This window comes from Stenella coeruleoalba (assembly GCF_951394435.1).
Source record: "Stenella coeruleoalba genome assembly, chromosome: 5".
Taxonomy (NCBI): Eukaryota; Metazoa; Chordata; class Mammalia; order Artiodactyla; family Delphinidae; genus Stenella; species Stenella coeruleoalba.
This window is the reverse complement of record NC_137150.1, coordinates 69,995,605-70,012,884: the sequence shown is the minus strand read 5'-3', so window position 1 is coordinate 70,012,884 and position 17,280 is coordinate 69,995,605. Positions and strand designations below refer to the sequence as shown.

The 17,280-nt window shown below is 38.7% G+C and overlaps 1 protein-coding gene across 7 annotated transcripts in view; it reads left to right on the top strand.

Moving 5' to 3' along the window:
- Positions 1 to 1,011: 1,011 nt before the first annotated feature.
- The window catches only part of ATP13A4 (ATPase 13A4), a 150,373-nt gene continuing 134,104 nt past the window's right edge, over positions 1,012 to 17,280 (top strand). For 5 of the 7 annotated variants that reach the window (XR_013828502.1, XM_079922545.1, XM_079922542.1 and 2 more), the window contains exon 1: positions 1,013 to 1,423. Coding sequence is in view for 6 of the 7 variants with exons in the window: in XM_079922545.1 (XP_079778671.1) it covers positions 1,361 to 1,423 (63 nt within the window). In the remaining variant the exon portion in view is untranslated. Of the gene's footprint in view, positions 1,424 to 17,280 lie in introns of all 7 variants that reach the window. The other 2 variants (XM_079922543.1, XM_079922544.1) reach the window with 1 other exon arrangement.

Here is a 17,280-nt window from a genome sequence, read left to right as displayed (position 1 = left end):
TCCCCGGGCACTATCCCTCATATAACAGTTTTAGGAGGTAAGTTCTATTATCATCTTTATTTTACATGTGAGCAGATGGACGCTTCTAGAGCTTATGAAACTTGTTATCCCCAGGTGGCGTAACTAGGAAAGTCCAAATCTGAACCCAGTCCCTCCAAATTCAGAGCACATGCCCTTAAAAACTGTGCTCCACTCACTGCTGTTAAATTGGATGCTTAGTTTAATTATAACAACAGCCCTTGATCAGAGCTGTACGATACATTTCCCCAAGCCCTCATTCAATTCCTCCAATTACTGGATGAGAAGAGCCAGTTCTTGCAGGTTAAATGATCACGTGGCGAGGCCAGCGCAGATAAGCAGCTGGATTTTTTTTTTTTTTCCCAGAGCAGATATGGATGTGTGTTCCCCTCCACCATTCTGGGACTTCTGACAGTTATCTTAGACGTCTGTTCCAGCTCTCATAATAACTAACCACATTTTATCACACTTGTTTGCATATCTGAATCTCTACATCAGTCTGAGGGTGGCAAACATGACTTGATTTATATATGTAGTCCCTGTGCTCAAATAATGTGACTTGAATGAATGTGTGAAAAAATTAAAAAATGAGTCTAGACTCCTTAAGAGTTTAACCACCAGTATTTAGTGAGAGGAGACTACACAGAATAGCTTGGTTACACTTTTGTCTTTTTTCTGCAAGTTTCTCAAAAAAGTAAACAATTCCACATACACATTAAGTGGAATGTGTTTTGCACACAGAGGAATGCGATTTCAAATACCTTTTGAAGAGGATTAGTCACAATTTGTACCTTTGGTAAGCAAAATGAATGAGGATCCTATTAAAAGCCGATGGATTAGGGCTTTCATTAATCAAATAAATTCTGCAGCTCTGTTAGCCTCCTTCCCACCCCAGTTCCTTGTGAATAAATCTGGGAGTCCTTGTGCCTGCTCCCCACTCCTCGGAGAGGTCCTGCCAACTCTGCATTGTCCTGCTGGATTTGCAGTCAGATGTCTTCTGCTGGCAGGCACTGTGCAGGCAATGAGTTCTTTCCCTGTATGTTGGGCACAAAAAGATCAGCATGGGAGCAGCAGCCTCCTTTGGGACAGCTGCTCAGAGAGAATGCAGTTAGCCAGGAGCCTGCAGAAATTCCTCCAAGCAGAGGGTGGCTCGTAGGAGGAGTTCAGTTTGCTAAGTAAGTACTGTCATTTGCTGAAAGAAGGTGTGTGCTCCAGAGGGAGTTTTAACCTGGAGGATCATTAAGTCTTTCAGTCAGCTGGTGAGCGGCGGTGGCTGGGCAAGTTCAGTTCGTCCTGGACGCATCTGCTCCAGAAGGTCAGGGAGGAGTGGAATCACTTTTCCATGGGGGACCACTTTGAGAAGGGCCAGCAAGCTTTGCTCAATGAAGGAGAAGAGAATGAGATGGTAAGATTCTAGCCACATTCCCCCTCTTTCCATTCCCACTCCCCAGCCTCCAATACTCACACGCACACACACACACACACACTCATACACACGCACACGCGCACACTCATACATACACACACTCATACACACACTCTTCTCTGCGATTTGATTCTGGCATTATGTGAGAAAAGGTAATGTTCAAGAAATCTTTCTTTCTCATAAATGTAACCTCTGACAGCAGAAATTTGCTAGGATGGAAAATATTGTATTCGTTTTATCAAGAATGTTTTGAAGTAAAATTGAAAGGGAGAGAAGTACAATGCCCCTTCATGATATGTTTTTGAGACTTATCAGTATAGCAAGTTCTGTTCAAAACGTCTAATAATTTCAGCAAATCCCTAATGTTGGGAGCAGCGTATTCCCTGATAGGAGGAAGTAGCAAATCTACAGCGAAGTAGGAGGGGAGCTGGGGTTCTGACCTTCTTCTCTGCTCACATATCTGTGTTCACAAAGACTGTTGGACAGGGAAAACATATACAATATTAACAGTTATCAGCCTACATGCATTTCTCTTTACTTCTAGAATTTTACTTGTAGCTCCCTACATACAGATTGGTTTCAGGAAAATTTCTGGAGTTCACTGTCTCTTTTAATTTAGATGTGTTCCCATCTGAGAAACTGTCGGAAAAATCAAAGATGATTCTTATGCTCTTGCTGAAATTAAAGCTGTATTTCTCAATTACAATATAATCAAGAGAGAGTTAGGAACGTGTACTTCTGTTAATAAGGCTGTTCTGCTAATTGTGTAAGCGTAGACTTTTATGCCAGTAATGGTGTAATTAAAACGTTAAAATGTGAAGCTCTCATTCTACAGTAACATTTTTATCTTCCTGGAATTAATATATAAATAACAAACCCAAAAGATATTTACTTAAAATGTTTTCTTGGTTAGTTGCTTTAGCCCTGGCTATTAAATTCTTTGTTTCTGAACTGGTCTTTCAAGTCTAATCTGCTTACCTGTTCCTATAGCAACAACATTTTTTTGGACCTTCAAGAGTAGATGCCTTCTGCTATCAAAGCTGAAAAAATTATAAAGGAATCAAAGTCACCCAAGTTTACGTGATTTTCTTAACCATCTCCTTACTTCTTTTGGGTTTGACCACCAAATGACAGTTGCCTTTAGGCCCTACACAGATGTCACCAGAAATGACCTTCTGACCCACGTTGGATATCATCCTTATTTCTCCAGAGTGTTTTCTCTATATGAAGAGAATTAAGAGAATTCTCTATATTAAGTTGAAAATTTGATCCTCATCTTGAATATTCTTCACCAGAAGGCAGAGTCTCCTTCTCTCTACTGGTTTTTTAAATTCTCCCTCAAATCCTCAGATGGAAACACACCTACTCTTTTCCTCCACACTCATTTCTTCTCTTCCACAATTTGTCATTCAAGAGTCATGAAGAATCATCTACTTTCTGTCAAGGCTTTCCTAGTTCAAGGGAAACTACTACCCCTGCTTTAGCCTACGTATCCTAGTGAAGCAGTGGTTAATAATTCATCTTCATAATAGCGTCACCCAGTCAATGCATCAGAGTGTCAGCTTAGTATTGCATGCAGCTGAAAGCCCAGTTAGGAGAGGGCCTTTGACAAGGAAAGGACGCTGTGTTTTCTGGAGATGAGTCATCTGGCCGGTAGTCTCGGTTGAGGTGCAGCAATTAGTATGCACTCTTGAGCTCTCCATCCTGCTCTGCCTGGAGAAACCTGGCCACCTGCCTGTTGCTGTGTCTGACACTTTGTCCCTTTTAAACTCGTTACTCCATTCCCTTCTCCCAGAGCAGTAACCTTCAAAAATTAGCAGGATATCTTAAATGTATGCCACGTATATTTAGAAATTTTTAGTTTACCGATAGTTTCTTGCCTACTAGCTAACTTGGTTTTCACTACACCCTGTGAGGTAGGTGCTATGCTTCCCACCTGAAAGAGGAGAAAACTGATACACTGAGAATTTGCTCATCTAAGGTTACATCAACCGTGAAGACCAGGAGCCGAGACCCCACATAGGTTAAGTTGGTAGACCTGAACATAGCCTCCTGTTGCCTTCTTCAGCTTTTGCAGAGGATATAGCACTCTTAATAGGAGAACACACTTCCTCCCTGATAAAACAAAGCTTAGATCCATCTCATCCGCTTAGATTTCCCAGGATCTCTTGTTGTACATGATTTGTATTTCCTGAGTCAGTCTATCTTGTTTGGCCTCAACGTTAATCCCTTTTAGCAAATCAAGATTGTCTAGAAATATGTCACACCAAAGTGTTTACAGTTTCTTGCTTTCTAATATACACTCTTTGGACCTTTGCAGAAGTCATTCCTCCGATGATAGAAATGACTGCAAGTTTCAAGAGAAAACAGCATTCTAGGGTTTAGCCCTCATGTCAAATAAAGAACAGAATATTTCCGTGCCTAATGATGCCTGGGACTGTCTTCCACTCTAAAACTAATAAAACAGGAACAGGAAAGAGACACTCTAGGTGACCTGAAAGTAATATCCTTAAGTGCAAAATGAGATAGGAGCCAATGGAAGAAAGAACTTGTTAGGAGGACAAGGCAGGAAAGAGGAGAAAGTGACCGTCTGAGAAGGTTCACCCAGATGACTGCCTCTGAAAGGCCTCAAAGAGGAGACTGTCTCCCAGACAGCACCATAATGGGACCAGAGAGCAGGCTCTCACTAGCTTTAGGCTAGCCACTTGCCTGCTCTAGCCTCAGTTTTTGTAGCTGTAAAATGGGAGTTGTCCTCCTTACTTTACCTGTCTCACAGGGCTCTTATGAGGATCAACTAAGACAGTCTATGTGGCATTGTCTGAAGAAGTATAAAATTCTGGAGAAGCATAAGCTGAGGTCTATGCAAAGATAGGAGTGAGGGCTTCAGCAATTACAAATGAACGAATACTACCCTGCCCACCCATCCCCCATGAGGTCATCTCTTCTCATTAAATAACGATAAGTGAGGAATATATACTTTTATCCACAAGCTATAGAGACCATTTATAAATGGAGAGGAGCTGAGTTACTTTATAACCTGCTTTGTAGTGCTTACTTTGGAAAACACCTGCCAGTCATAGGACTCAGTGTCCTTATTTGTAGAGGGAGAGTGTCAGATGGGCTGGGAGCTCAGATTCCTTTGTATTCAGATGTTGCATATTTATATTTTGAAAGGCCTTAGAAACACTGAGTGCTCGTCTCCTTATACCATGACTGAATAAAGGTATGATTTAATTGATTCAAATTTTACTCACCATTATCTTTAGTTATACTCTAATGAAATCAGACTCCTTTTCGGGGAAGTGTTTTGTTACAGCCAGACTTATTTTAAAAGTTGTGTTCTCTGATTTCTTTCTTTCCTAGATTTTAGCAAATAAGAAAGAAAAAAAAAAACCTTGAAAATTTTTTCTGATTATAAAGGTAACATATGTTTACTATAAAAATATTGTATTGAAATGACATATAAAGGTCTACAGAATGAAGTAAATATGATTCATGAACTTTCCACCCAGACATGATCAATATTATTATATTGGTGACTCTCCTTCCAGACTTATAAAAAATGCATATACAAAACATCACCTTCTAATATTTTACTGCATTTTAATATTATCTATACTCATGATTATTTGTATCTGTTGTATCCATATCATGGAAATACTACATAATGGTATGTTACTGTACATCTCTTCCCAACTCTGCATTCAGTGATGTCACATTAGTAGCTTGAAATGAATAATGTTGGGAGTATTTACGCCACAGAAATCGGTAAGTGCTACAGAGAACTTCTACCTGCCCCACCTGAAGGCTTGCTGTTAAATACCTACCAGCACACCACAGCACATATTATTTCTTCAAGACTTCCCTTCTTACCCCCATACATGTCTGAATAGAATAAGAATATTGTGTTTGGGTATCACCCATTTATTTGCACTATGCACCATGCCAAAACAAAAGACAATCAATCACAATCTGTTCTTAAAAGAATGTGCACCACCTATTTACAAATACGTAATTTTTTAAAACAAAAAATGGAGTCATTCCATTTATACTCTTTTTTAAAGCTGGCTTTTCATTACACTTAAAATATATTAGGGACATATTTTCCTTTTGACATTTACAGCTCCACATAACCATTTTAATATTTAAGTTGTGTTTGGATGGACTATGCTATACTAAGCAAATCTCTCGTGTTACTCACTTACGTCATTTCTAAATTTTTTTGGCTGTGATGGACAACTTTGTGCATGTGTTTTAAAATATTTATCAGATCATTTCCTTAGGATAGAGTCCTAGAAAAAGCACTGCTGCAATAAAGGGGATGTGTGTTTTAAATTTTGATTGATACATTGCCCTACATTGCCCAAATTGCCCTCCCTAAGATTGCGGTTGTACAAAAATATACTCTGACTGGCAGCCTGTTTTTGAGAATACTTGATTTCTCTACCATACTTGCCCATGTTGAGCATTATCAGTATTTTTGACTTTGGCTCATCTGGAATGTGAAAATGATATTTTATGGCGGAATTATTTTTCATTTCCTTAATTTGAAATTGATCACATCGCTATATGTTTCTTAACATTTTTTCTTTACTAGAATATATGAATGCTACCACTGATGTTATATCAACCAGTAGACTGGGTAACTAAAAACTAGTGAATGTGGAAAAGCAAGAGAAACTCTTTTTGAACTTCCAAGTCATTTGTGGGAACAGCAAGAAGTTAGTGCCACGGGCACATAATATAGCAGCAGGGTGGTGTGTGGCCTTTGCCACATGGGAAGTCCTGTTGCGCCTTCAGCGTGAGCTAGGGGCATCTGTCCCCTGAAATTATTTGGCTCACTTTGATAGCTGATGTTGGCCTTTTCTTCCCTGACACCAGGGAGCGAAAGCACCTCCCCCCACCTCAATAGCTACTTATTTATTATGCTCCATGAGCACCTCCGAGTTGGTTGCCAATGTTAACTAGTGAACCCACAGATCTCATAGTGGAGGAATTGTGTTCGGACTGAGACATTTTGTCAGTTGAAATGTTCAGGAAGCTGGGCCACTGGCCAAGTCTAGGGTCTTTATTCTTGATTCATTGCTGCAGAACTCCCATGAAGTCAACTCATCTTTGATTGAAACTCTTGAAAAGTACGATTTAATGGCTTCTTGAGAAGAGGGACCCTGCTTGTTTCACCTTTCTATGGCCTCCTTCTCCCCTTTCCCGCTCCCCCCCAGAATTTAGCACAGTTCTTGGCACAAACACTCAGGGCATATCCGATGGCACAATTGCAAGCCCCATTAACCTGCAATTTTGCATTCTGAGAAGAACAAGGAGGTAGCAAGGCTCAAAGCCTGCAACAGTTTGAGAAATTTAAAGAGAAACCTAGGAAATTTTATGTTATTTATTGGGGATTGTCAGTCATCTTATGAATTTATCAATTGACTGCTCTCTCCCTCAGGCATAAACAAAGCTTATTCTTCAGAGTTAATTAGCCATGCTACACTATTTTTCTGTGAGATACCTTATTCTACCTTTTCATCTGTTCACGTATAAACTCAACAAATATTTACCAAACCCTTACTCTGTGCCAGGAGTCCTCTGTGCTAACCAAAGAGGGTTTCGAGTGAATAGCAAACAGTTTCTGTTTTCAAGGATTTCACAGTAGAGTCGGCAGGACCGAGTATGTAATTTGTGGGGTCCAGTGCAAAATGAAACTGAGGTGTCCCTGGTTCAAGAATTATTAAGAACTTCAAGATCACTATAGCAGAGCATCCTTCCAAAAGCAGGGCCTTGTGTGACTGCACAAGCCACACGCTCATGAAGCTGTCCTACAATTGGGGGGACCAGGGATGCAAATGTAATGAAAGTGTGCTGAAATAGGTATCATTGTGGGACTTATGCATACAGAGCTGTGGGAGCACAGAAGAAGTAGCAACTCTGTCAAAGAACACTCCAAGGGGGAAGATGACATTTAATTTCCCTGGAGGGGTAGGTGAAGGCCAGCCTTTGAAGGACTGTGTAAGACATCCTAATGAGTACACATTTTACCTTTTCCAATGATTCCCAAGCATTGGTCCATGAAAAAACCATACCAGAATCAAGTTGGGGAGTACAATAAAATAGATTCCTAGGCCCCCATTCCAGGCCTACTAAATTAGAATCTTTGACTGTTGAGTTGGACTTGGTCAGAAAGATGTAATGCCAACCTGATGGACGCAATGGGGAAGCTACTGAAAAATTTGAAACAGGGAATGATATGGTAGGATTTGCCTTTCCAAAGGATGTTACATCAGGGGATGAGGAAGTTTGGTTGGAGGAGGCAAGACAAGGAAGGAGTGTTTGAAAGAGTCCAGGTGAGAGATTCAGGATGCTGAGTGGAGACTGGATATAAGAGATATTTAAAAATTAGAATTAAAAAGACGTCATGATCCGTAGACTGTGGTATAAGAGAGAAGGGGTGAGCAGGATGAGTAATTATTAAGGAAGTCTTTGAGGTTCCTACTTTGTCCGATGGGAGAGGATGATGCTACCACTTAATCCCATAGGGAAAAGTAGGAACAGGTTGGGAGCGGGGATGGCAATAGTCACAGCAAATACTCATATGGCGGTTGATCTGGACTAAGAACTTTACATATAGTAACTTATTTAACCCTCTCAACAACCCTAGGAGGGATGAGCATCTCTCTTCTACAAATGAGGAAACTGAGGCACAGAGAGATTAAATGACATGCACAGGTTCATCTGGCTAAGTAAATGGAAGGCTATAGCCTAAGTTTGTGCTTTAAACACGATAATTTACTGCCTCTTGGTTTTGCTTAATTTTGGACGCACTACTTTAGTTGTTGATGGTTGCAAAACAGCAGGGCATAATCGAAAAAAACACAACATTAAGAGTCTGGAGACCAGCACTGTGGTGTTGACTCTGCCATTATTAAAGTAGATCGTGGTCACCTCTCTTTGATTTCACCTCATTTACAAGATGGAGATAATAATACCTTACTGGTTTGAGCCAGAGACCAATGCAGATGGTTTCTTGGTGTACTCTCCAGTACATATACAAAATATGGTTTAAAAAGTTTTAAAACAGGTGGATACAATCTCTGTGAAACAACTTAAGAAATTTAAGTGATACTCTTGATTTTTTCAAAGTGCTGTGAGATTTTTTTAGTCATGGAAAGGCGAACATATCTGGAGACATTACGTTAAGTGGGAGATGGAAATTGATGGCAGTTGCTGTATGAATTACTCAATGAATAAAGGAATAAGGAGTAAATCTATTCATAAATAATTAACCAGTGCTAAACCCTACAGCTCCCTGAGGCCCACAGAAGACACAGAGCACAGGAACTTAGCCTTCAAAAGAATTGGTGATTTGGTGATATGTCCAGAGGAAATTCATTCCTGGGCACCAGTTTCAAGACTTTGTGACTATGTCAAAGCCTCTTGAAGACGAGCCAGAGTGAGACCATCTATCTAAATGGGCTACAGCTATTTCTAGATGCCCATCATGTAAACCTTGGTGAGTTGCCTGAAACCACAGCTGGGTAGAGTTGGAAGGCAGCTCAGAACATCGCCTCCTCAAATCCGTCCTCACCCTGAGGCTACTTTTATGTACAATGAGCACAGTTATGCCCTAGATGCCCCCTCAGAAAAAGAACAGAAGGAGGCCCAAATGTATTGGGTGATTTCCAGAGAAATATTATGTCTCTCAGGCCAGAACACTTTCTGATTGTAGTGGTTGCACACACAGGGCTCTGGCTGAGACTGTCATCACCTTAGCATTTCCAGAATCTTCTTGGGGGAACCATGGCTGCAGGATTTTGAATCTCTGGTACTCCAGTCTCAGGATCAGTACAAAGAAAGGTGAGGAAAGGTCAATTTTTGAGGCCAGGTCAAAAACAAAAGCATCCAAGAATGCAGTTTGGGTAGATAAGTGGTTCCTTCTACTTGCTTTTAATGAAAGAATAAGGTTGAATTTTATGGCATACATTTACCTTCAAGTTTTCTCTCCTTCAGCTTGGAATCACCAAGCATGATAAGGATCTTTCAGCTTGGAGGCCACGTCACCCTGTGCAGGTCGTTCCTTTAGTCAATTCCAAGAGACAATTTTTTACTTTCCATTTTCTTTTATCACCAAAATGTGGTCTTCTTGCTCTTCCCAGAATATATTATATACTTTCTCTGTCAGGGTGGTATCTTCACCCTAATATCTGGCCATCAGAGCCCTGCCCCTCCATCAGAACTCATCTCAAATCTGACTTCCTTCTTTAAGCCATCTGGGAGCCTCTGGGTCACACTTGGTCCCTTCCTTGTCTAGAGTGGATTTGAATGCCTACTATAGCAATTTTCACTGGGTTCTGTAGTAGAGTCATGTGTTTATCTTTCTCCCCCAACAGATTGCGAGTTGGTAGGGGCGGGTACTGCATCTTATTTCATGTCTATATCTCACACATAACACTGAAGTTACTTAATATATTTCTGATAAGATAGATTGAAGATTTTATGCGAATATTACAAGAGTTTTCCTCTTCTTTCCTGACTCAATTGAGTTGTTAATCTGAATTTTACAAAAACAAGTACTGAGAAATTATATAATCTGTCCAAATCTGAAAGCTAAGAAGCAGCAAAAACAGATCTTGAACCTTGGCAGGTTGATTCCAAATCTCCTGCTCTAACTCCAATAGTTTCCTGGCTACTATTACTGCTACCACCCCTACTAATACCACTATCTCTACTACTACTATCATTACCCACGACTATCACCACTACTACCACCACCACTACTACAGCTACAAAATAAGCCCAACACAGTGTGTATTAGTTTAGCAGCTATGTTATACTTAGGGCTCATTTTGAGTTTGTGAGAAGCAAAACCTCTGGGTCTCTTTTGTAAAAGTCATAGCTTTCTGATCTTTGGGGCATAAAAGTGAACAAGGGCACAGGTACTGGAATCAGGTCACCCGGATTCCCCTTCAGTTTTCAGCCATCCGTGCCTGCCTGCATTACAGAAGTGGCCTCTCTTCATGTTCTTGTCCCTCCACCAGTGTGTCCTCCTTGGCTTGTTACTAGGCTTCTAGTAGGGGCAGGGAAGGTAATCCTAGCCAGTCCTTTTGTGTTTGGACTTCAGGGAGTGGTTCCTTGTCAATACTCCTGTTCATCCTCTCCGTGGTAGCCACCTCTGTCTTCTATCTGTCAGTGGTCTGAGATGGGAGTTTCCTGCCCCTCCGATCACAGTTTCTTGAGCATGATTTTGTAGAATCCTGGTTTCAGGATGGTAAGTGGTAGAGGATTTTTGCTTCCGTTCTTCATCCAGCACCAATGGAGTTTTGCTTGCATCAGAGAGGATTTCCTACTTGGAAGTAACTGAGCAGTGTCAAATTGGTCATATGGTACTGGTTTTAGTCCCAAACTTCACATGCAGCCTTCTGATAACTCCAGGATTACATATCCCCAGATACTAAGCCAGTGGAAGAAACAATTTGTCTTTCTTTCAATAGTCTCAGTAAAATAGATGAGCAAAACAGACTCATCTTTTCTCACTGGCTCTGATTGGATCATCTCCCCTTTTCAAATTTATTAGTGTGGACAGGAGAATGCCATGGTCTTAGTCACATGCCCGGTCCTAGAGGTGGGGTCAGAGTCAACTCTGCATAAAGCACATCAGCAGAGGGTGGTGAAGGGAGTGGTTTGACAGAAGAAAATTGGGGTATTGGATGCTATTACCTGGAGTGAAATAAATGGGGATTTGGTGGTCTAGACAAAAAAATACAAACGGACAAACAGAATTTCCAATCTGATAGTCAATAAATAATAGGTTAGCTGAACGGAACAAATAATGTTTAAAGTGGTTGGGTACCCCTGTGATTTTTTTTGCCTCAGAGAATATAAAATATAGAGCTTTGCTGAAGGTATTTTAGATATCTGTGAAGAGGTAGAAAAGAGCTTTTAAAAATACATGTTCATTTTCATTTTTAAAAATTATTTAAATTGAAGTATAGTTGATTTACAATACAGTATTAGTCTCAGGTGTACAGCAAATTAATTCGGTTCTCTCTCTCTCTCTCTCTCTCTCTCTCTGTATATATATCTTTTTCCCCCAATTCTTTCCTTTATAGGTTGTTACAATATATTGAATACAGTTCCCTGTACTATACAGTAAATCCTTGCTGTTTATTTTATATATGGTAGTGTGTATCTGTTAATCCCATACTCCTAATTTATCTCCCTTTCCGCTTTGGTAATTATGTTTGTTTTCTATGTCCGTGATTCTGTTTCTGTTTTGTAAATAAGTTCATTTTTATTATTTTTTAGATTCCACGTATGAGTGATATCATATAATATTTGTCTTTGTTTGACTTACTTCAATTAGTATGATAATCTCTAGGTCCATCCATGTTGCTGTTTTTCTGATTTTAAAAGTTCATTGAATCGTATTTACTTATTACAAAACAGAAACAGACTCACAGACGTAGAGAACGAACTTATGGTTCCCAGGGGGAAGGGTGAGGGGAAGAGAGAGATTGGGAGTTTGGGATTGACATGTACACACTGCTATATTTAAAAGAGATAACTAGCATGGACCTACTGTATAGCGCACGGAACTGTGCTCAATATTTTGTAATAACCTAAATGGGAAAAGAATTTGAAAAAGAATAGGTACATGTATATGTATAACTGAATCACTTTGCTGTACACCTGAAACTAACAACATTGTTAATCAACTATGCCCCAGTGTAAAATAAAAAATAAAATAATTTTGGTTATTAAAAAAGTTCATTTAATCATATTCAATGATTAAAATATGCACAATATAGAAGTAAAAGAAGAATCACAATGATGTCATCACCCAAGGCAGATACCATGAGTATTTTATTTTATACATTTATATTTCAGTCACTTATGGTTTGTGCTTCACCTTTTTTTCAATTAAATTTGAAATCATACTGCATAATTTTATGTTGTTTCCCTTCACTTAATATTAGTACATACACATTTTCCCCATGTTATTAAAAATACTTAAACATTAGTTTAATGGCTATATAATATTATTTAATGATTACCAGATTCTTATATACATAGGTAGCTTTCTATTACTACTACTAGTAATATTGCAGTGAATATCTACAATATTAATATAAACCTTGCGTATAAATGCATACAAATCTTGTCTGTGTTTTGTATAAGTTAGAGGGATATTTTTAAAGACAGTCTTTCCTAGTTGCTAAAATCATACCCTTCAGGGGGGTCTGTGCATTTGTAAAGCCAGACTGGCTTTCAAAACACCTCTCAGGAGTAGAGATCTAGACTCATGTGGAACTGCAAGAAGGGATATGATTTTGATGCTCTGAAATGCCATGTTTCCCATTCTCCATCCCAGAAAACTATGAAGAGGAAGTGTGTAATAGAAAGTTGTGAAGCTTCTATTTATTTAAAGGCTTTTCAGGCAAAAGGCATCATGTGCATATAAAGGATCAGTTCTGACCACAGCAGTCCCATGTTGCAGAGGTGAATGGGGCTATAGCAATAGACTAGGGAGGCTTCATATTTCATTTCAGGAAAGTTTTCTATGTAGCTTCCCCCTGCTGTTTCTACCCTAGGAGTAATAAATTAAAGATAGAATTCCTATTATTTTGGTATCAAATTCTATCCCCTGTGGTCACAGCTATAGTATGTGTTCTTTAATAAAGGCCTGATTATGGGGCTTTCACACTATAGGGAGAAAAGCCCAATCATCTTCTTTCTGAACTTTTACACAAGATCACAGAGCAGGAAAAAAAATTATTTTTGAGTTTTACATCATTGAAATAATTGCCTACAAAGGGTTCCTATATAAATTAATCGACCAATTGAAAATAGCAAAAGATATGCAAATAGAGGTAGAATATTTTATTATCCCAAGGAAGATATACTTTTCTACTTAATATTTCATAGCTTATTGATCAACTATTCACTGCTATATCTCCAATGCTTAGAAAAATGCCTGGCACAAAGTAAGTGCACAATATATATTTTTGGACTAAATAAATGAATGAATGATGGATGAATGTAGCTAGTTACAGTTACATTCCAAAATTATATGAAACAGCATACAAATTGAAAGGTAAATAAGGATTAGAATTGAGAGAAATAGATGCCTAGTTTACGACACTTCATTTCACCTCAGATTCATTCCATAGAATCAGAGTCTCAGGCCAAAAGCTTCTTCAAAGTTTATCTGACCTTCTCCTACCCCTTACCTCACCCATCTAACCTTTCCTTAAATGCCCTCAGAGAAGGAAACTCAGCATAAGATAAATCATTTCCTTGTAAGACAGAGCAGACAATTTAAAAAATTCTACTTTATGTTGAACTGAAATATAGTTCTATTAACCTGAATTCATTAGTCTTACTTCTTTTGCCTTTTGGGGCTACCTGTCAAAAATCAGCTTCCAGTTCTACAAGTCAGGCATTTAAAAATTGTTCTTGTATGTCCTTCAACCCCACCCCTCCAGGTATCTCTTCTCCAATCTAAAGAGTTCCTTCAGTCACTCTTCATGTGTCATAGTTCTTTGAGATTTACTTCAGAAAATCTTGGAATGATAATTTAAAGAAGCTACCTTCTCTTAGTGTAATTCTCACTTTGAAATCCACAGAGATTCTGGGATAAAGGGGCATCTACCAGGAGGAACAGAAGTGCCACTTACTGTGTCACCAAGGTTGTTGACAATAGGAGCTCAGACCTTTCTGTTCAGAGCCAGAAGGTATTAGATCAGTCTGATTCTGTTACCAAACTCAGGTTTGGCGGCTCACCGTTTGAAAAATTAACACTCAAGAGACAATTGTTGGTTGGAAAGGAAAGGTTGCTTTAATCAGGACTGGCAACCAGGGGAGAAGGTGGACTCATGGCCCAAAACCAACTCTGAAGATTCTGCTAGGCCATGAAAAGCGTTAAAGGGAAAAGGGGGAAATAATCTCAGTTAACCATTAATGGAGGGGGTGAGATTCTTTGTCATGTTTCCATTCCATGCAGATTTGCTGACCTCTCCTGATCTTCCTTTGGATGCTATCTTGCCCGCTTAGTCCACCTGCAAATTTGCTAAGGGGTATGCTGGGGGTAAAGAGTCAGTCATTCTTTAACTACTTAATTCTTCATTCTTCCTCCTTTTAATCCGGGAAAGAAATCAACAAGTTAGACAAGACATTGTGTACATTCAGTAGAGCATAAGCCAGGAGTTAGGTTAAATGTTACCTAGTGATCTCATAATAAGGTCTGAGGGAAACAGAGATGGACAAACAGAAAAGGGGCAAAAGAGCTGCTTACAATTCTTGCCTAATAATTGTAATAGTCTTAGTTATTGACTACTTACTAGGACCTATGTCCTTTGATAAGCACTTTTCATGTGCTTCTTCATTTTAAATTTATAATAACCCCATTAGGTAGGTACTGTCACTACAGGTGCAAACATTAAATGCTTCTGTTGTTCTTCTGTGGCAGATGTCTGCATACTACAGATTGTGGGTGAAATCTGGCCCACTGATTGCTTTGTAAATAAAGTTTTGTTGGAAAACACATCCTTCATTTGTTTACAGATTGTCTCTGGTTGCTTCTGCACTACAACAGCAGAACTGAATAGTTGTGAGAGAGGCTGTATAGCCTACAAAGCTGAAAATGTTTTCTATCTGGTACTTTACAGAAAACATCGACTTGTTCTTTTCTTTTCCTTTCTGGCCTCATTCTTTTTAAAAAAACTTTTGCTTTATTGCCATAGTAAAATGTTACTTGTTAAGATTGTCCACATTTTCTTTATCCACCAGTGCTCCTTTAGTAGAGCTCTGAAAGGACTGGGGCTGGGTGGTGTTTAACAGTTTGGACAGGCTGTCAGTGAGGGCAGTAGATATTTACAAACTGCCGTGGTGGAAAGGGCCTGTTTAGAAGCCTGGGCTCTTTCGAGCATGAATTATTCCATTAACCATTCATTTTGTGTGAGGAATTTCCTTTGTCAGGCCTCTGTTTCTTCCATCTCTAAATAGATATAGATCTGTAGGATCTGTCCGATTTAGTTTCATCCCTGTCCTCATTTTGAGGTTGCCCAGATCTGTAAGAAGCTTTGCCTGCTAGACATAGTACAGCCATTTATCACCAAGAGCCAGATGGATCAGACCCCTCAAATCATGGAATTTCAGGTATAGAAAGTCACTCAGAAATAATCTAGTCCAACACATTCATTTTTTTGTCTTTTTCTTTTTTGTAAAGATAATTGTAGATTCACATGCAGTTGTAAGAAATAATACAGATTCTGTGTCCCCATTGGTAACATCTTGTAAAACTCTAGTACAATCTCACAATCAGGAAATTGACATGGATACGATCAAGGTACAGAACATTTCCATTACCACAAGGATACTTCATTTGCCTTTTCATAGCCACATCCATTTCCTTCTCATCTGCACTCCCTCCTTAAGTTCTGGCAATTGCTACTCTGTTCTCTATTTCAATGATTTCATCATTTCAAGACTGTTATATAAATGTAGTCATACAGTATGTAAACTTTGAGATTGACTTTTTTATTCAGTGTAATTTCCTGAGATTGATCCAGGTTGTTGTGTGTATCAAGAATTCATTCTTTTTTATTGCTGAGTAGTGTTCCATGGTATTCCATGACACCATGTTTTATTTAACCATTCATCCATGAAAGGTCATCTGAGTTGTTTCCAGTATTTAGCTATCATGAATAAAGCTGCTATAAACATTTGTGTATAGGTTTTTGTGTGAATGTAACTTTTCATTTCTTGGGAGTAAATGTTCAGGAGAGCAATCACTGGGTTGTATGGAAGTTACATGTTTAGTTTTTAAAGAAAGTACCAAATTGTTCTCCAGAGTGGCTGCACCATTTTACATTCCCATCAGCAATGTCTGAATGATTCAGTTTCTTTACATTGTCACCAGCATTTACCATTGTCACTATTTTTAATTTTAACCATTCTGATAGGTATGTAGTGATATTTCACTCTGGTTTTAGTTTGCATTTCCCTAATGGCTATTGATTTTGAACATCTTTTTGTGTGCTTGTTAGCCATCTGCATCTTCATGTCTTTTGTCAATTGTCTAGTTGAATTGTTTTTTTTTTTACTGTTGAGTTTTGAAAGTTCTTTATACATTCCGGCTACCAGTTCTTTGTCAGATGTGTGGCTTGCAAATATTTTCTCTCAGTCAATAGATTTTCTTTCCTCCTCTTAAAAGGCAAAAATTTTCACAAAGCGAATGTTTAAAGAATTCCAATTTATCATTTTTTCCTTTTACGGACTGTGCTTTTGAAGACAAGTCTAAGAACTCTTTGTGCAGCCATAGGCCCCAATATTTTTTCCTGCTTTTGGTCTTAAAGTTTTATGTTTTATATTTAAGTGTGCAATCCATTGAGAGTTAATTTTTGTATAAGGTATGAGACTTAGATTGAGGGTCATTTTTTGCCTATGGATGTGCAACTGCTCCTGTACCATTTGTTTAAAAGGCTATTTTTTTCTCCATTCAATCACTTGTGCACATTTGTCAGAAATCAGCTGGGCCTATTTTTATAGGTCTATTTCTTGGTTTCTATTCTGTTCTGCTGAGCTATGTGTCAACGCTACACAGTCTTGATTAAGGCAGCTATAATAATAAGTCTTGAAATCAGGTAGACTTGTTGCCTCCTTCATTTGTATTTTTCAAAATTGTTTTAGCTATTATAGTTCATTTGCTTTTCCATATTCCAAATTTTATAATAATCTTGTTTATATCTACAAAAAAATCTTACTGACATTTTCATAGGAATTATATTAAACCCATATATTAATTTGTAGAGAATTAAAATTTTCACTCTGTTGAGTTTTCC